The 20,342-nt window shown below is 34.6% G+C and overlaps 1 protein-coding gene across 14 annotated transcripts in view; it reads left to right on the top strand.

Moving 5' to 3' along the window:
- The window catches only part of USP47 (ubiquitin specific peptidase 47), a 116,158-nt gene that overhangs the window by 12,431 nt on the left and 83,385 nt on the right, over positions 1-20,342 (top strand). For 3 of the 14 annotated variants that reach the window (XM_065528542.2, XM_005578605.5, XM_074014288.1), the window contains exon 2: positions 18,851-18,910. The exons of 6 other annotated variants lie outside the window; for them this stretch is intronic. In XM_065528542.2, the coding sequence (XP_065384614.1) occupies positions 18,890-18,910 (21 nt within the window). In that variant the 5' untranslated portion in view covers positions 18,851-18,889. Of the gene's footprint in view, positions 1-15,693; positions 15,791-18,850; positions 18,967-20,342 lie in introns of all 14 variants that reach the window. 5 more of the 14 variants (XM_074014286.1, XM_074014285.1, XM_074014289.1 and 2 more) reach the window with 3 other exon arrangements.

Raw genomic sequence — 20,342 nt, 5'->3', positions numbered from 1 at the left:
GTGTCATGCACACAATAAGCTATCAATAGATGTTAGGTATTACCACCTTCTGTTACTACCATCATTTCTGTTATTACCTTCATTTCTATATCCTCCCCCAGGGGCCATCACAATGTGCTGTACGTTGTTGTTATTCAACAAATATTTGTGGATTAAATGAAAATGAAATTATATTTTAGTTATGCAAGTCATTTGAAGTTATAGTTCTGATTACAGCCTGTCAGCTACATATCTTAATGTCTATAGCACTAATCCTAAATTATTGTTAGATTTGACAGGTTCTCTAATATGATCAAGTAAGACCTACTGTTACAGCTTTGAAAATTGGAACACATAACAAAGTGAAAGTATTAAAAGTAAAAGAAATTTTGAGTTAAGCTAATGAGCTTCTGAGAAAAATTAGTTTGGTTTATATAGGTGGTTGTCAAAATAATTCACTAGATTAACACATTTCTTGTTTAGTAGGATTCAGTGCGAAATTTTAAAGCAGGATCCATATTAAGACAAAGTTTCTGAGAGAACTTGATGTGTTTGATAATTCTGATTTTCTGTAGCTCTGGTGTAGAACTAGTTGACATGGATAGAAGAGACTGTCCCTATCAGTGGTACTATGATGATGCTTTAGATTTGATGCTGTGTAGTGGACTGCTTCTATACTAATAATTTTCAAATATTAGTGTAATATGCTTATATTAAATAAAGTGGCTTTCTAGTAGAGAAAAATTAAAGAAAGGCTAAGTGACATAATTCAGAAAAAGGTCTAGAACTTAAATCTTTCTATATAAAGATGTGAATCCGATACCTTTGGTAAGATTATAGGTTTAACTTCAGGAAAATAATGAACCTCATTTACAAACTCTGTGAAAATTTTTAGTACAACCAAAGCATTCTAGTTTACTACAAATACCTTTCTTGTTTTAAATACTTATTTGTATTTAATAATGAATACACTTTCATTATTTTTAGTGTAGATTTCCATGGCTCCTGATTTTATAGAATTCATTCAGTTAAACATTGAGTTAGTAGCTAACAAGAACTACTACAGAGATATTCAAAGATGAATAAGGAATCTGGCCTAGTTCTAGATCCTAGTCTAGGCTAATGGAAGAGACAAACAGGTGACCAGACAAATATATAATGTGGAAATAAAGTGGGACCATAGAGCGGGGAGCAGCTGGCTTTCTCTAGGGGATTCGGTGAGAAAGTAATCACAAAGGCTGACTTGATTATTATGTAGAGAAGGAGGAATAGTGTTCGAAACAAGAAAGTTTGTAGTGCATTTTAGAAAGTGGCAAAAAATTTAGTGTAGACGCATGGGACGCCTCGTTCTGGCAGGTTGTGTCTAAAAATTCCAAAGGCTTTGTGTGTCCAGAGTTTATATTTTTATTGTGTAGACATTAGGGGGCAAAACACATTTTTTCCCCAGAAAAAGTCAACAGATTTGTTTACAATGATTATAAAATTTAGTTGCTGAAACTTGTTCATGTAAACATTTTTTACTTGCTTGAATGTTTTTTGTCCCCAACATTAATACCAAAAATTTGCATACAAATCAAAGTGGGGGAAAGACTTGCTAATACCTTATTCTCTCATCCATTTTTTTCCCCATTTGCAATCTCATAATTAGGTACTTTTTTGTTTTTTAAGAATAAAAATTTCCTTTCATAATACATTTTAGCACATATTCTACATACGAGACTTTTTGGCAGGATGTCCTTAGGCATAATTGTTACATATTTGATATGGATAACACAAAGGTGGGTGTCTTCAAATAGGCTAACCAGGTAGGCCTCATTTGCCTTTAGAAAAGTGTCAGAGGCTGCACTCTGGAAGTGTAGATCTGTTTTGAAGTTCTCACAGCTGATGCTGGAAGGGAAATTTGCAAATGAGAAGTTCAGTGTACATTTGATAACTTCTGATTTTCACTGAGAGCCACAGTACAAGGCTTATAATGATGTGGTTTCTTAACCTTTCTAGTATGCAACATATTCTTGTGAGTGGCTTTTGTAGCTAGTTACTTCCTGTGTGCTTTACCACTGGCTTTTTTGTGGGCATTTGGCTTGGTAGGAACTGTAGCGTAGAGAACTCCCTATTTACTTCTCCTCTTGGCTGAAGCTCTGCAAGCTAAAAGTGACACCGTGCTAGGCAGTGATGACTGTTGGTGGCAGTCACAGTGCAGTAACTGAGAACAACATAAGTAATGTCTTTAATTTGAGAATTAATGGAATCTTACTAAGGATATCCACAGTGCTCCAAATAATATTTAATAAAAATAAAATATTTAATCAAGAGAAGCTCTGGATTATAAACCTAGTTCCAGGTTGCATTAATAAGTAGAATTTTTGTATGACTCATCTCCAGAAAGATGCAGCATGTTGCTTTCGTAAATATAAATAAGCTATCAATGAATTTATATACATTTCCTTCATTTTATAGTGTCTGTCCTTTTATGTGTTTAGATATTTTACTTGTATTGCCTTTAAGTTTACACCAGTTTATATAATCTATTATTTTATGTCTATATATAGTACTTTGTGATAACAAGAGAATTGGTGAAAAATTATGTTTAACAACCACACCTTATTAAAATATATCTGAGAAATATTGCTTTAATTTTGACATTTTAAATTAATATGTCTTGAAATATTTATTTACCTTTAGTTACCATTAACACAACACAAATGTAATTTTAAGAGTTCTAGGAAAAGTAGACAGGATACAAAAATGTTTCTACAGTTGAGTAATATGATTTTAACACTGGAAGGGAGGCAGTAGTTATGAGGCAGGAGAATAGAATCTGGACTCAGGGAACTTAAGGCCATTTCACGCTGACTTCTTAGAACTAAATTGAAAGGAAAACCCTCACTTTCCACGCTTAAGTAACAAAAGAGCCGGAGGCTACTCCCTTTTCGGATCCCTACCTTTTCTGCGTGGCAGAGGGAAAATTGAAAGTACCTCTGGTTGGTTGCAGAAAGCAACCAATCAGACGTTTGCAAAGGCGTGTAACTTTGTAACTTCACTTCAGTCTCTGATTGGTTGTTGGCGCACAGACTGATTGCAGGCCAAATCTTCGTTTGCATAGAAGTGCGACTTTGCAACTTCACTTCAGCCTCTGATTGGTTGCTTTCCACAACCAATCAGATGTTTGCATAGGAGAGTGACCTTTGTAGCTTCACTTCAGCCTCTTATTGGGCACCACTTCATTTACCTGAGGTGAATACCAAGTGACCAATGGGAAACCTTTAGTGGGTATTTGGACCCAAGAAGATTCTGTATCCAGGCCCTTGAGCTGTTGCTGGTGCGGTTCCCACCCTTTGGAGTATACTTTGGTTTTCAGTACATCTCTGCTCTTGTTTCATTCTTTTCCTTGCTTTGTTAGTGCATTTTGTCCAATTATTTGTTCAAAACGCCAAGAACCTGGACATGCTCCACTGGTGACGGTTAAATACTAATGTTATAGCCCCTCCATTTTCTCGGTAAGAAAAACTATAAAGGCCATAGAAACTCAATAAGTTACTTAGGGTCTCAGGTAATGAAAGGGCATAAGTGAGATTTTTTTTTTTTTAATCAGTATTACTGAGGTATTATTTATATATAGAAAAATTCATCCTTTTGAAGTATACAGTTTTATAAGTTTTGAGAAACACAGTTGTACAACCACTACCATAGTCAAAATATAGAATATATCCATCATCTCAGAAAAGTTCTCCGTTGTCTCTTCATCACCTCGAAAAAGTTCTCTGTTGTCTCTTGTAATCAGTTCCCTTCCCTTTCCTCCAGGCTCTGGTAACCACTGATCTGTTTTCTGACCTCATGTTTTACCTTTTCCAGAATGTCGTGTACATGGAATCATATAGTATGGTAGCGTTTTGGGTAGGAATTTTTTCATCTAGCATAAAACATTTGAGATTCATTTATGTTGTTGATTCTATCAGTAGTCTATTCCTTTTTATTGCTGAATGCTACAATTTGTTTATCCATTTACCAGCTGATAAACATTTGGGTTGTTTCCAGTTTTTGTTGATTCTGAATAAAGCTACTATAAATATTTGTATACAAGTTTTTGGGTGGACATATGTCTTCATACGGTAAGTGTATGTTTAACTTTTTAAAACTGCCAAATTTTCTTCTGAAATGGCTGTAACGTTTGTGCATTCTAGACAGCAATGTCTGAGAATTCTGGTTGTTCTGCATCTTTGTTATTACTTGGCAATGTCAGGGTCTTTTTTAAGTTTATTTTTTTTTTAACCATTTTAATAAGTGTGTAGCGGTGGTATCTGTTTGTGCTTTTAGTTTGCATTTTCCTAATGACTGATAATGTAGAGCATCTTTTCATGTGCTTAATACTGGTTTTTATTAAGCTTAATCCAGCGTCCTTTATTTATGTATTACATATTTAAGGTTTTGCTAGGTACTGATAGGAGGGAGAGGAATAAAAAGAGTATCATCAAAGAGTTTGTGATTTATATAGGGAAAACCGATAATAATGTTAGCATGATGCTAGTTATAATTTTGGTAGGTTTTTTGAGAAAGGGATTTACATAGTAACTGACCTGGTGGAAAGGACAGTAGTTTGGGAATCAGAAAACTCAGTGGTTTGGTTTTACCTTAGTTGCTTAACCTTTCTGGTCTTTGTTTTATTCTTTCATTTGTTAAATGAATGAGTAAGACCACATAAGGTATAAATTTTGTCTCTAAATTCTGTATCTACATAGTTTTTCTTTCCATGCAGGTTTTGAAACCTTGTGAGAAGGCCGGTCAGAAAACAAAAGATCTTTGCAGATGTTCCTCAAGGGTAGTAACTGATAGTTCTATAATAATACCTTATTTTTGTATGGTGTTACTATAATTTATAGAGCATTTTCAAGAAGTTCTCCCCTTCGATAGAAAAACTATGTGGATGGCCGGGCGCCGTGGCTCACACCTGTAATCCCAGCACTTTGGGAGGCTGAGGCAGGCGAATCATTTGAGGTCAGAAGTTCGAGACCAGCTTGGCCAACATGGCAAAATCCCATCTCTACTAAAAATACAAAAATTATCTGGGAGTGGTAGCACACGCCTGTAGTTCCAGCTACTTGGGAGGCTGAGACAGAATTGCTTGAACCCGGGAGTTGTAGGCTGCAGTGAGCCAAGATCGCGCCACTGCACTCCAACCTGGTCAACAGAAGGGAAAAAAAAAAAAAAAGGAAAAACTGAGTGGAGGATATATTTTGTTTCTTTTCTTTTCTTATTTTTTTATTTATTTATTTTTGATACGGAGTTTCGCTCTTGTTGCCCAGGCTGGAGTGCAATGGTGCAATCTCCACTCACCACAACCTCTGCTTCCTGGGTTCAAGTGATTCTCCTGCCCAGCCTACCACTGAGCAGAGGATATATTTACTTTTAGGACCCTGAGAGTGAGAGATAAGTTAAATGATTTGTGTAGGATTACACAGCTAGATGAAAAGTAGCCACTTTGACTTAAGGAGTCTAGTCTAGATCTTTTGACTTTGCAGTCCATTGTTCTTGTACCATAGGTCACTCTAATAGGAAATAAACAATCTTTAAAAAGTGTTAAGTAGCATTAACATTTTTTTTAGATGTATAATTTCATGTTTAAAGTATTAAAACAATTTAATATTCTAAGAATTATCCATGCTTTTAAATAAAATGCATGGTAACAGATAATATAAACAAGCTCCCTTGATTTAGTAATAATGAGTAAAATGTTCATAACCTATAAACAAGTCAGTAATTTCACAAGCTGAGTCACTGCTTCTCAACAACAGCCTACTCTCAGAGGAAATCTTAGCTGTAATCAAAAGTAAAGATAACAGAAATAGTAAAGGATGTTTTATTTCGCCTCCTGAGAATAGTTTTGGTTTCTAAGTTTAGATACCTACAGTATATTATTAGTGAGTTACCCATGGCCAATTCTATTATTAAAAGAAGCAAGGCAGAGTGGGAAGAATATTAGGATAAAAGTGAGAGGAAAAGTAATACATCACAATTTTAATGCTGCAAACATGTCAGCATTTTACAGTCATCAGAAGGCCTCTGTTATTTAGAAAGACCCGTGTTCAAATGTGATGTTGGGCAAGTCACTTAAGGTTTCCCAATTTCTTTGTCTTCATCTGTAAAATAAGGAGCCTCATCTGATGTTCAAAGGTCCATCCAACTTTTATTTTATCTTATCTTATCTTATCTTAATCTATTTTTGAGACGAGTCCCGCTCTGTCGCCCAAGCTTTAGTATAGTGACATGATCTCCGCTCGCTGCAGCCTCCGCCTCCCAGATTCAAGCGATTCTCCTGCCCCAGCCTCCTGAGTAGCTGGAATTACAGGCATGTGCTACCACGCCCAGCTAATTTTTGTATTTTTTAGTAGAGATGGGGTTGCACCATGTTGGCTAGGGTGGTCTCGAACTCCTGACCTCAGGTGATTCGGCTGCCTTGGCCTCCCAAAGTGCTGGGATTATAGGTGTGGGCCACCACACTCAGCCCCATCCAACTTTGAATACAGCTATGTTGAGTGTGATGAGCCATCTGGTTGGTTGGTTTTTAATTGTCAAAATAGGTCAATCATAGTTAAATGGATTGTAAACTATTCTTTTTAAGTTCTAAAACTTTGCATTTTTAGTTTCCTGTTAATTGAATGAGTACTTGATGTAATTTGTTGCAACAACTAAAAATAAGTTACATAGGATCAAAAGAGTTGTATTTATTTTCTAATTTTAATACTGTGGGGTTCTGGGAGCTTATTTCATGACTGTTTTAGAATAAAATGGAATGCATTTACCTGAGGGACACCCTAATACTAGAGCACAGTGGGCAGGTATGAAAATAAGTATTTTTACAAAATTTTAAAAGTATACTTTATCCAAGTCAGCCTAGTTATGTTTTATTACTTGAGTGTTTTTATGGTATATAATTTAGAAACAAATGTCATATAGTGACATGTAATTTATAACATGTTTATTAATTTAAATTCAGAAAATTCATACCACGTGCTAAAACAGATTACTTTATCACAGAATTTGTATTTAACTAGAATAATAAAGCAAATCTACTTATAATTTCTTTACTGCTTTAGGCTTTTAGAACAGGTACAAAGTCTTTTTTTTTTTTTTTTTTGAGGAAAACACACATAGGAGGATTTGAATTTAGGAAGCAAATTAAAACAGAGTGTGATTATCATCAAACTTCATTTCAGTAGTAAAAGCCCTTATTGCACTAAAAAATTCACAATTTAAAGTGAGATTACAAAATTTTCTGTTTCAAAATCAGTTTCTAGAAATTAGAATTTTTTAAAGCACACTTTATGCTTCCAAAAGCTTCAGCTATAACACATTATGAAATTATTTTTCTGAGTGAATGTATTTTGCTTACAGAATTCTGTGTAGAACTTAGATTTTCTAATTCTGTGATTTGTTTTTACTAGTAAACATTGTAAAATAGCTGTTTTCATTTCTTAGCTAAGCAGAATTGTGCGTAAGAATCTACTTATCTTCTTATATACATTGTGGGTTTTTTTCATGTTCTTGTTGTGTCTTTATGATTTTCTGAAGTGTTTGTGTATTCCTGACAAGTCTCCTCACATCCTTTGACATGTTTGTTTTCCTTGAGTATATAAGCAAGAGGAAATAAATTACACATTTTTAGAAAAACTGATATAAATCCTAGATAAAGAAAATAAAATTTTTTGAGAAATTTGAACCTACAGCTAGATATTCTGGATATAATTTGACAGTGGTAGAAAAGCTAAGGCTAAGAAGACTTTTCTCTTTTTAATTTGTATAAATGTATGGGCTACAAGTATAATTTTTTTTTCTTTATTAGACATAGGGTCTCGCCATGTTGCCCAGGCTGGTCTCGAACTCTTGGGCTCAAGTGATCCTCCCACCTTGGCCTCCCAGATTATTGAGATTACAGGCATGAGCCACCACACCCAGCCTACAAGTATAATTTTATTACGTGCATAGATTGTGTAGTGGTGAAGGCAGGTATTTTAGGGTATCCATTGCCTGAGTAGCATATATTGTACCCTTTAAGTAATCTCTCATCATCTACCCACCTCCCATCCACTTAGGGCTAAGAAGACTGAGCCATTTAGGGGAAATTGTAGAGGGATACTAGTGGGAATGGAGTTGAAGATAAAGTGGATACTAAGAAACTCTTGAATTTTTATGTTAGTATAGTTTGCATTATTTTCTGATATAGTGATTTCTAGAGATGTTTATTAGAAAGGCTTGATTATTTAGAAATGTTGAGATTTGATTTTTAAATTGATGAGTCATGGGAAATGTGGTATATTTTAATAACGTACTTTAGCTTCAGTTTTCATTCACTTTAAAATGGAAGCATTCAAAACATGAAATCACAAAAATAGAAAAGCAATTTGATGCTCAAAAACTTAGAAATTGAGAAAATGCTAAAAAATTATAACTTGATTAATGTCAAATTTGATGTTTTTACTTTTAGTTCTCTTTTATTTACATTTATTCCTAAATCGAAATACACTGAGTAAAAAGTCAGATTTTTAAAAAATATGATCAGACTTGTCATATTTAATTTAAGAACACAGCTTTCTGCCACTTAGCTTCTATAGCTAACATTTTAGATTTTAAGTAAGCAAAGTGAATTTTAATACTGAAAGTAAATGTTTTGAAGGGATCCTTGAGTAATAAGCCAATTGTAACTGTTCTTTAATCTTTACTGTCCACTGTCAGTATTTTAGTATTATTTAGCAAATAAGACATGTTTATTTAAATTTTCAGAATACCTACAAATACATTCTTTGTTATTTGATTATTTCTTATGCTGTGTAACTATCTTTTTAACGTTAACTTTTACATTGAATAAATCATTTATTTATTTTAATGTTTAAATTTTTCCACATTTGGCCAGTGAGAACCCTTTCACCTGATTTTTTATGACCTCTTAACATACACACGCCATTCTTCGAGTGCTTGTTTTCTGGCAGTACAAGATATCCCAAATTCTTGTAATTTCTCAGCCCTAATTCTAAGATTAGCCATTTCTGCAAAGACCTCTAGGTTCTTTTTCTGAAGAATGATACTTAGAAATTGAGATCTGGGTTCTAATTGTACTACTGTTATAGTGATATCATTGCTTCTAGTCCTTTCAGTGGAAGGAGCTAGAAAATATGCACACAAACACATATATGAGTAAGAGCTGTATTTATTTTATATCTATTTCTCTCTATATATGTATGGATATATCCACTCAAATTATATTAATTTCTTTAATAAACAGTTAAAATTTTTTATTACAAGAAAAATGTAGGAATTTATTTATGCTTCTATATATTTATACATATTTATAATATGCCTATATATAGTATGTGTTTGTAATGTAGACATGTTGGAAACCTAGTCTGCTGGCAGTATTGCTTCTTCCACAAATTTATGGAGTTAAGATATTTATTTTTTAAAAATTTATTTTTAAAAAATTGTAAAATACACATAACATAAAATTTACCATCTTAACCGTCTTTAAGTATGTACAGTTCTGTGGTACTAAGTACATTCTTATTGTTGTACTACCATCACCATCATCTATCCACAGAACTCTTTTCGTCTTACAAAACTGAAGCCATGTACCTATTAAACAACTTGCCATTCCTCCCTGCTCCTAACCTCTGGCAACCACCATTCTACTTTCTATCTCTATGAATTTGACTAGTGTAGGTATCTCATATAGTATTTGTCCTTTTGTGACTGGCTTATTTCACTTAGCATGTCCTTAGGGTTTTTTCGTGTTGTGGAATTGTATCAGGATTTCATTCCTTTTTGAAACTGTGTATGTGTGTATATCATATTTATACATTATCATAGAATATAATAATCGTATTTTATTTTTAATGTAAAGTAGATTTTTAGCATTTTTATTTCTATTTAGATAACTTTCCTTAACCATTTTCTTTTAGGTTAGGTCTGCTGGCATCAAATCTCTTCGTTTTTCTTCATCTGAGAATGTCTTGATTTCTCTGTGATTCCTGAAGGATATTTTCACTGGATGTGTAATTCTGGGTTGACAGCTCTTCTTTCAGCCCTTGAAGTGTTGTGCCACTTCCTTCTGCCTCTGTTGTGATGAGATCAGAGAAATCTGCTGTCATTTGAATTGTTTTACCCTTATAGTTAAGATGGGTTTTTCCCTAAATACTTGAAAAAATCTTTCTCTGCCTTTAGTTCTTAAAGGATTTGATTATGATGCATCTTGAGATGGATTTCTTTAGGTTTACCTTATTTGGGGTTTGGTCAACTTCTTGAGTATGTAGGTTAATGTCTTTTGCCAAATTTGGGAAGTTTTCAGCAGTTGTTTCTTTGAGTACTTTTTAAACTTGCCCTCTTTCTTCTTTTCTTCCCGGATTTGAATGACATGAATGTTAGATCTTTTGTTACAGTCATGCAGGTGCTTGCCACTGATCATTGTTTTAGGGTCTGTTTTTTTTCTTTATTGTTCAAACTGGGTAATTTCCATTATTTTTATCTTCAGTTCACTGATTCTTTTGTCATCTTCATTCTGCTATTGAGCCCACCTAATTAGTTTTCATTTCGGTTTTATCTGTTATTTATTTGCTGAGACTTTCTGTTTTTTTCAGGCGTTTCATGTATGTTAGTAATTGCTTGTTGAAACACTGCTGGATCTTATGGTAATACTATGTTTAATTTTGTGAGTAACCACCAAACTGTTTTCCACAGTGGCTGCGCCATTTTACATTCCTACCAGAGTTCCAGTTTCCCCATATCCTTACCAACACTTGTTATTTATTTTCCTTATCTCTCTCTTTTTCATTTCAGTGGCCATCCTGTAATGAGTGTGAAGTCGTTACTCTTTGTGATTTCTGATTTGCATTTCCCTGATGATTGCTGATGTTAACCATGTGTTTATGTGCTTGTTGTTTGTTTTTACATATTCTTTGGAGAAATGTTTAAGTTCTTTGTCCATTTTTTAATCAGGGTATTTGGGTTTTCCTGTTGTTAGGTTATAAGAATTCATTGTATATTTGGGATATTAATCTCTTATAAGATACATGGTTTGCAAATATTTTCTCCCATTCTGAGTTGTCTTTTTACTCTGATACTGCCCTTTGATGTACAAAAGTTTTAATTTTGATGAAGTCCAAGTTATTTATTTTTCTTTCGCTGCCTGTGTCTTGGTATCATGTCCAAGAAATCATTGCCAAATCCAACGTCATGAAACTTTTCCCATTTGTTTTCTTCTAAGAGTTTTTATAGTTCTAGCTCTTACATATAGGTCTTTATCTATTTTGAGTTAATCTTTGTAGCTATTCATTTCTCTCCTATCTCCTTTGTTAAAGAGAAAATAAAAGCTTCGTGACCAAAGATTGAACAATGAGTAACAATTTTACTATTAAGCTGGGAACTAGATCCAATAACAAAGGGTTGGTGGTCAGGATAAGACTCAAGGCTCAGGAGAGGGAAAGTGATAGGTGTTTTTAGAGCTGAAACCCATGAACAATTTGTTTCATATCAGATAAGCAAAGTCTGTCTGTGCCTGATTAGATGGCATATATGAGCTAATTGTTTAGGCATTGTGTTCCCCTGAGTTGGTGTTGGTTCTTCTAGAAAGTTGTCATGGTGATGAACATGATTATAGTACTAGATGAAGATGGCACTATGGTAATTTAATAGAAATCAGGCATGCTTCACTGTCATCAGGCTGGGTGGCTAGGTCAGGATTCATCACCTTCCTTCTGGGGTCACTTTCTTTTTTCCTGTAATACATTTTTTAAGGAGTTTCTTTAATGATAATCTATTGGTGACAGAAATCTCTGTTTTTACATTCCTGATAGATATTTTTGCTGTTTGTAGCTTTCTGGGATAACAGTTATTTTCTCTCACAACAATGAAAATATCATGCTCCAGTCTTATGACCCACATTTTTTCCTATTGACAAATTAGGCGTTAGTCTAGTTGTTTCTTTTAAGGTAATCTGTTGTTTCTCTCTGACTGCATTTTTTTTTTAATTTTTAATTTTTGCTTTTATTGTTTGCAACGAAGTTTCACTCTGTTGCCCAGGCTGGAGTACCGTGGTGCCATCTTGGCTCACTGCAACCTCTGTCTCTAGGGTTCAAGTGATTCTCCTGCCTCAGCCTCCCAAGTAGTTGGGATTACAGTGTGTGCCACCACACCCAGCTAATTTTGTATTTTTGGTAGAGACGGGATTTCACCATGTTGGCCATGCTGGTCTTGAACTCCTGACCTCAGGTAATCTGCCCACCTGGGCCTTTCAAAGTGCTGGGATTACAGGCCTGAGCCACTGTGCCTGGCCCTCTCTGACTACATATAAATTATTCTTCCTTTATTTACTCTGCTTGAGATGTGTTGAGATTCTTAACTCTAAGTTCTAAGCCATTATTTATTTAAATATTCCCTCTGCTTTCATTCTCTCTCTTCAGGATAGATATTAGGTCTTCTTACTCTATCCTTCATGTCTCTTAATGCTCTAATGTTTTACATCTCTGTGTCACTAGAAGTTTAGAAAATGTCTTTAGTTCTCTTACATAGAGTTCATTAATTCTTTTTTCATATATTTTAAATATGCTGTTAAATTTTGTGTTTTTAATTTCTATTATTTTCTAGGAATTCTGCTCAAGACTCAATTTTGAACCCACTTTTTTATTTCTTGAAGCATGTTAAACATTTATTTTATAATGTAACTGATAGTTTCAGTATTGAAGTTTTTGTGGATGTCATCTACTGTATTTTATTCTTAGCTGACTCTCTTTAAAATGGTATCATGTTTACGTATGCACACAGTGGTTTTTTAAAAATGTGAGCGGTTCATTTTTCTTATGAAAATACTTTTTGTGGAAATTAGTTGCACTTATGTGATTCCTTCCAGGAAGAATTTATGATTGTTTCTGCCAGGTGCCTGGGAATATCTCTATTTTAGAACCATTTTCCAAGCAATTCTTGGCTTGGAGTTTTTTTTTTACCACTAGATGGTGTGAATTGGGGCTGCAAATCAGCATGAAGACCAGCATGTGGTTGCACATTCTCAGGAGTACCCTCCTCTCATCAGCTCCAAGGTTTTAAACAGGCAGTCCTCTTTCAGTCTCCAGGAAGGAGAGGTTGAAAAATAGTGGAATAGACAATGTTTTAACTAACTTTCCATTTGAGATAATTGTACATTTACTTGTAGTTTGGAGAAATAAAACAGAGATATCTCATGTATTCTTCACCCAATCTACGCTAATGGTAACACCTTATGAAACTATAATACAGTATCAGAACCAAGATATTGACAGTGGTAGAGTCAAGATATAGAACATTTTCTTCACCACAAGGATCCCTCATGTTGCCCTTTGTAACTACACTCACTTCCGTTTCACTCCCTATTCCCTCTTTAATACCTGGCAATCACTAATCTCCTCTCCATTTCTATACTTGGTTAAGAGTGTTGTAAAAACGAAATCATAGATTGTAGAGTCTTTTGGGGTTGGTTTTTTAAAATTTAGTATAATTCTCTGGAATTTTATTCAGGTTGTTACATATATCAATAGTTGGTTCCTATTTATTGCTTAGTAGTTTTCCATGGTATGGATGTACTGTAATCTGTTTAACCATTTAGTTGATGAAAAACATCTGGGTTTGCAGTTTTGAGCTATTGTGAGTAAAGCTGCCATAAGCATTCCTGTATTTGTTTTTGTGTGAACATAATTATTTCATCTGTGATAAATGTTGAAAAGTGCAATTTCTAAGTTGTATATATAGTTTTTTTTTTTTTTTTTTAAGTTACCGGACTGTTTTCCAGAGTAGCTGTACCATTTTACAGGAAGGCATGAGAGATTGTTTCTGTGCTTCTTTGCCAGTATTTGATGTTGCCACTATTTTTTTTTTTAACCATTCTGAAAACTATGTGGTAATATTTCATTGTGGTATTAATTTGCATTTATCTAATGGTTAGTATGTTGTACATCTTTTTATGTGCTTATTTGCATCTGTTTACACTCTTCATTGAAATGTCTTTTCATGATTTTTGTCTATGTTCTAATTGGATTGTTTACTTTTTTACTGTAGGTTTTCAGAGTTCTTTATATATTCTACATACTAATCCTTTGTTGATTATGTGGCTTGAAATATTTTCTCCCAGTCTGTAACTTTAATCCTTAAAATAATCTTTGCATAGTAGACATTTTAAGTTTTGATGAAGTCTTATTTATCAATTTTTCCTTTTATGGATTATGATTTTGGTGTCAAGGCTAAGGATTCTGCCTAGCCTGTATTCGGAGAACATTTTCTCCTATGTGTTTTCCTAAAGGTTTTATAGTTTTATGTTTTCCGTTTATGTTTATGGTCCACATTTATGTTAATTTAAATATAAGATGTAGAGTTAGGTTGAGAATTTTTTTTTTTCTTTTGCTTCTGGATGTCTGAATGAAATGTTCTAGCATCATTTTTGGAAAGATTATTTTTCTTCCATTGAGTTGCTTTTGTACCTAGGCAAAAATCAGTTGTGCATATTTGTGTAGGTCTCTATTGTGACATTGATCTGTTTATCTCTCTACCAATACTACACAGTCTTGATTACTGTTGGTGTATATTAAATGTTAAAATCAGGTAAACTGAGACCTCTCACTTTATTCTTTTTCAATATCCTTTTAGTTATTCTGATTCCTTTGCCTTTCCCTGTAAGTTTCAGGATAATCATCAAAATTTTCAAAAAGTCTTGCTGGGATTTTGATAAGATTTACATCAAACTTTACTATGGTTTGAATATTTGTCATCTTCAAAATTCATGTGGAAATCTAGTTTCTATTATGACAGTATTGAGAGATGTCAAATACCTTTAAGAGGTATTTAGATCATGAGAGCTCTGCCCTCATGAATGGACAGGAGTGGGTTCATTATTGTGGGAGTGAGTTTACCCTCTCTTTCACCCTCTTTTTGCTCTTGCACCATGTGATGCCTTTCATCATGTTACCATGTAGCAGGAAAGCCCTTGCCAGATGCTGGCATCTTGATATTGGATTTCCTAGTCTCCAAAACTGTGAGCCAAAACAATTTCTATGCTGGTAATTGGTGTATTTAGATCATTTATATTTGATGTAATGATTATTATATTAGAGCTTAAGTGTGACATTTTATTTTTTTGTTTTCCGTTTCTTTTTTTTTTCTCTGTTGTCTTTTTCTTGTTTTCCTGTGGGTTATTTGAACATTTGTCTAATTCTATTTTGAGTAATTTGTAGTATTTTTCTTGTTTCCCTTAGTATAGCTTTCTTGATGGCTTCTTTAGGTATGACACAACGTATATCAACTTATCACAGTCTACTGGTGTTATTTTACTAGTTCAAGTGAAATGTAGAAACCTCATCTCCCTTTATGTATTTTTACCCTACTCTATTTATAATTGTGTTAAATATTTGCTTGACTTGTAACCACATTAGACAATGTTTTAGTTTTTTCCTCAACTGTCAAGTCTTTAACAAAAACTCAAGAGGAGAAGGAAAATGTATTACATTTAGCTGTATTTTTACTTTCTGTGTTCTTTTTTCCTGATGTTCTAAGGTTTCTTTGATGATTTCTCTTTTGTTTAAAGAACTGTCTTTAGCTGTTCCTTCCTGTAGGGTAGTGCCACTGGATGCAAATTCTTTTGAGTTTTCCTTCATCTGAGAATGTCTTGAGTTCCACTTGATTATTAAAGCAATTCCTGGGTCGTTTTTGAAGGGCATTTCTGCTGGTTATTGGATTCTGGTTTGACGGTTATTTTCTGTAAGCACCTGAAAAATACTGTGCCACTTCCTTCTGGCCTCCATGGTTTCTGGTAAGAAAATTATCCTGCTTTTCTGTTCTTTCTCTTTTCATTCTTTTTCCTCTCTTTGTTTTAATTTTAATAGTTTCTTGTGCTGTGTCTTAAGCATTCATTCATTCATATTCATCAGTGCTTACGTTTGTTAATACCATCCAATGTTATTTGTTATCTTAGATACTGATTTTTTTTCTCTTCATGTGGGTCATAGTTTCTTGCTTCTTTGCATGTTTATTTTTTTCCAATGGGATGCCAGACATTGAGAATTTTACCTTGATGGGTCCTGGATGTTTTTTATTCCTGCAAATATTCTTGAGTTTTGTTCTTAGATGCAGATGGTTTATTTGTAAACAGTTTGATCCTTTTGAGTTTTGCTTTTAAGCTTTCTAAGGTTGGACCAGAGTAGTCTTTAGATTAGGTCTAATTTGGTCCCACTACTAAGACAGTACCCTCTTGAGTACCCTTATCTGATGCCCTGTGTATTACGAGATTTAAAAAATTCTGGTTGGTGGGCGGCTGAGTGCAGTGGCGCATGCATGTAATCTCAGCACTTTGGGAGGCTGAGGCGGAACAGATCATGAGGTCAAGAGATTGAGACCATCCTGGCCAACATGGTGAAACCACATCTCTACTAAAAAATGCAAAAATTAACTGGGCGTGGTGGCACATGCCTGTAGTCCCAGCTACACGGGAGGCTGAGGCAGGAGAATTGCTTGAACCCAGGAGGCAGAGGTTGCAGTGAGCCGAGATCGCACCACTGCACTCCAGCCTGGCAACAGAGCGAGACTCTCTCTCTCTCAAAAAAAAAAATTCTGATTGGTGGGAATTTTTTCCTGTGGTTCTTTTTCCTGTGGAACCAGGGATTCTTTCCTGTGGTTCTTTCCCTTGCCTCAGGCACTCTCTTTACACACATATGCTGATGAGAAATCAGCCGAACACTCTAGGGGGATGCACTGTAGGTCTCTTGGAGCTTGCTGTTTGCACAGAGTCCAGCTTTCTTCTGCCCTGTATCCTGCCCTGCGAATTGTAGCTCTTTCCACCCCCTGAACTCCCAACTCTATCTTGTAACTCAGGGAGATTGCTGGACTCCACCTGCGTTCTCCCTCCCTGCACTGCAGCCTAGAAGGTGGCTCACCATTTTTGTTTCTGCTTTCACAGGGGTCATTACCTGTGTTGCCTCTTGTTCAGTGTTTGAAAATCATTGTTTCATACATTGGGAGATAAGGAGCACCAACAGGATTGGAATGTTAGATAAGATGGTGAGAGAAGGACTTGATTGAGAAATTAACTATTCAGATTATCTTTTGCTATATAACAATCTGCCCCCAGATCTAGTGACTTTTCTCATAGATGTGCAGTTTGGGTAAGGTTAGGCTGAAACAGCTTGTTTCTGCTCTGCTAGACATCAGCTGGGGGCAGCAGAAAGGCTGGGGGCTGGAATCGTCTGAAAGCTTCCTCACTCAACATGTAGGTGGTTGATGCTGGTTGTCTGCTGAGATCTCATTTGGGATGTGGCTGGAACATCTACACAGAGTCTTTCCAGTGGCTACTTGGCTTCCTTCCTCACAGCATGGAGGCTGGGTTCTAATAATAAGGATCTGAGGGCCAGGAGGAAGTTATTACACCTTTTCTAATCCAGCCTTGAAAATCATGCTGTGTATTACAGGGAGTCACTAAGGCTGGTCTGTATTGAAGGGGACTGGAATTAGCCTCCTACTTTTGCTGGAGGCAAGTTAGACTCCTACTTTATGTAGGGAGGCAAGTCAAAGAATTTCTGGACATGTTTTAAAGTCCCAAAGCAGTGATACTTGAGCAAAGGAGGTGAGGACATCCAGGAAAAAGTATTCCAGGTACATGGTACAGATACATAAAGACCCTGAAGGATAGTGGATGCCTGATAGTTTAGATTTGTTTATAGTTTAGTTACCACTGCACAACATCACCTCCTTGAGGGCAGGGTGAACAGTGTTGGGAGAAGAGTGTTGAAAGATAGTTGCAGTTCAACAATTTTTTTTTGAAGGCACCATGTATTAAAAATTCTAAAAATGAGTACATATACTTTGATCTAGTAATTCTTTCTTTAAGAAATTGTCTTAAGGAAAAAGTATACAAACAAGCAATGTATTTGGAGGTGCTTAAATGCCCATTAATAGCAGATTAATTAAATTATGGTTTGTCTATATAATGGAACACTGCAGTTTTTAAACTAAATGTTTTGGCACAGAAAAATAAGTGAGTATTGAGGGACAAGAAGTAGATTTCAAATACTGGTATATAAAATTGTCCTATTTGGTTAAAAGTACTCTCTCTATATAATATGTGCATAGAATGGAGAAGATGAGATGAGAGCAATGGTGGCTATTTTAGAGTTGCTTTTCAGAAAACTGTATGTTGCTATTATAACAGAAATATATTTCTATTGTCAAAGTAAAAGCACCTTTTAAAAGAATATGTTGATTTCTTTTTATTAAGTAAAGAAGGGAGAATAAAACAAAATATGTACAGAAAAAGTGTAGAGTGATGTAAAATCAAAGTTTTTCAAGAGATGATCTCTTGATTATAGGTTACTTTTATTTCCTTTTATATGTTGTTGTATTAATTGTAATTTAATTGTTAAACTCATAAGAAGGAGATATATATTAAAATAAAATAGTTGTGAAGGATATTGTTAAGCAGCCTTGTTTTAAGGTTAGCTATCATGTGAAAAATTTAAATTTAGAGACTAGCAAAATCAAGAGCTCTCTTGGTTTCCTTTAGTGCAGAGAACTACAGAATTTCTTTACTGGACACAAAATATTATGTGACTTACAACATTTGATTTACACACAATTCTTAAGCTATCATTCTTTGTTAAAATGTGGCTATTTTCCATATTTATCTTATTCTTTATCACCTCTTTATCATAGATTTTTAGTAACTTTGCACATTCATGAATAAAATTCTAGATGATGTACTAATACTTTAATTAATATTTTATTGCAAAAATGTTTTTAGGTTAATTGTTCTCATTTCACTGTCTTTTCCCTTTATTTTATATAAATAATTTGTAATTCATTTTGTTCTTATATACCATAGGATGTGTTTTGGAGATGCAGACAAAATATCTTTGATGAAATGAAGAAGAAATTTTTACAGGTAGACTGCTGATGTAATTGCCTTAGTGTGATAATCAGCAGAGCAAGTAACAGCATGTTAGTATTTTTGTTTAATATCAAGGCATGTCTTATGTTTTATGCTTGTTTGGCTATTTTATTTCTACCTAATTTTAATAATAAAAAAGTCACCTTAAATGAATTTGTGTCTGATAGTACCTTGTTTTTAGCTAGTGAATGAGGGAGAAAAAACTGATGGAAAAACTAAAGAACCCTTTGTTATGATGTTGGGTATGATAGTTGCCTATTTTCCCAGATATATTTATTTTCTGAGATATTAATAATGTAGGAAATTAAATCATTTAAAAATTTACAAAGTCAAAATCCAGAAATCCTATTACTACTAAATTTCTGAGAGCCTGTGTGCACTACAGACTTAAACTTCCATGTGATGTAGCATTCTGGTATAATCTTTACTTGATACTTGATTTTTCCTTCAGTCCCTTTGCTCTGTTTTTTTCCCCGGAGTTGCTCATTTAATCTCTCCTATCCTTCCCAAGTGTGGCAAGAGACCAATTAGAAAAAGATCACGTAGATAGCATCAGAGTTGGCTGCGGTTTTGAGGTGGGGTGAAGGGAGGATCTTAAAAATAAAATCTCTTTTTTCAAATGTAAGTTAGGACCTTCATTAATAGCCCTAGAAATGTTACTTGTTAAAATAAAAATGCAGAGTCTAAATGAAGCTGATAGTTTTTTTTTTTTTGAGATGGAGTTTCACTCTTATTGCCCAGGCCGGAGTGCAATGGTGCGATCTCGGCTCATGGCAACCTCTGCCTCGTGGATTCAAGCAATTCTTCTTCCTCAGCCTCCCGAGTAGCTGGGATTACAGGTGTGCACCACCATGCCAGCTAATTTTTTTACTTTTTCTAGAGACAGGTTTTTGCTATGTTGGCCAGGCTGGTCTTGAACTCCTGACCTCAGGTGATCCACCCGCCTTGGCCTCCCAAAGTGCTGAGGTGTGAGCCACCACGCCTGGCAGCTGATACATTTTATAAATTTCAACCAGCAAAAATATTCATACCATCAATTCTCTTTTAAAATCTGTGGCAATACATTAATCTTGAACTCTGGATACCCAGATGGGTAGTGCTCTAAGGCCTTATTACTTAGCTTATGGCAGCTCCTGTACCAAAAGGGAGAGAAAATGGACTTATTGTACGCGCGCGTGTGTGTGTGTGTGTGTGTAAAACTTGTAACCATATTATTCTTCGCAATAACATTGAAAGGAAGAAAGTCTTAGAGAGCATAGGTTGAATTTAGAGGTAAAGAGGTACCTTCATAATTTAAAAATACTTTATCTTAATTTTTTTCTCTTAGAAATATTTAAATCTTGATATTTTTGAATTTTGTTTGATATTAGCTTATATTCTATATGCTGATGCCATTCTGAACATATACCATCAATTTTAAACCTCA

Source organism: Macaca fascicularis, chromosome 14 (genome assembly GCF_037993035.2).
Source record: "Macaca fascicularis isolate 582-1 chromosome 14, T2T-MFA8v1.1".
In the NCBI taxonomy this organism is placed as follows: Eukaryota; Metazoa; Chordata; class Mammalia; order Primates; family Cercopithecidae; genus Macaca; species Macaca fascicularis.
Note: the sequence above shows the minus strand (reverse complement) of the source record. Positions and strands in the feature narration are given on the sequence as shown.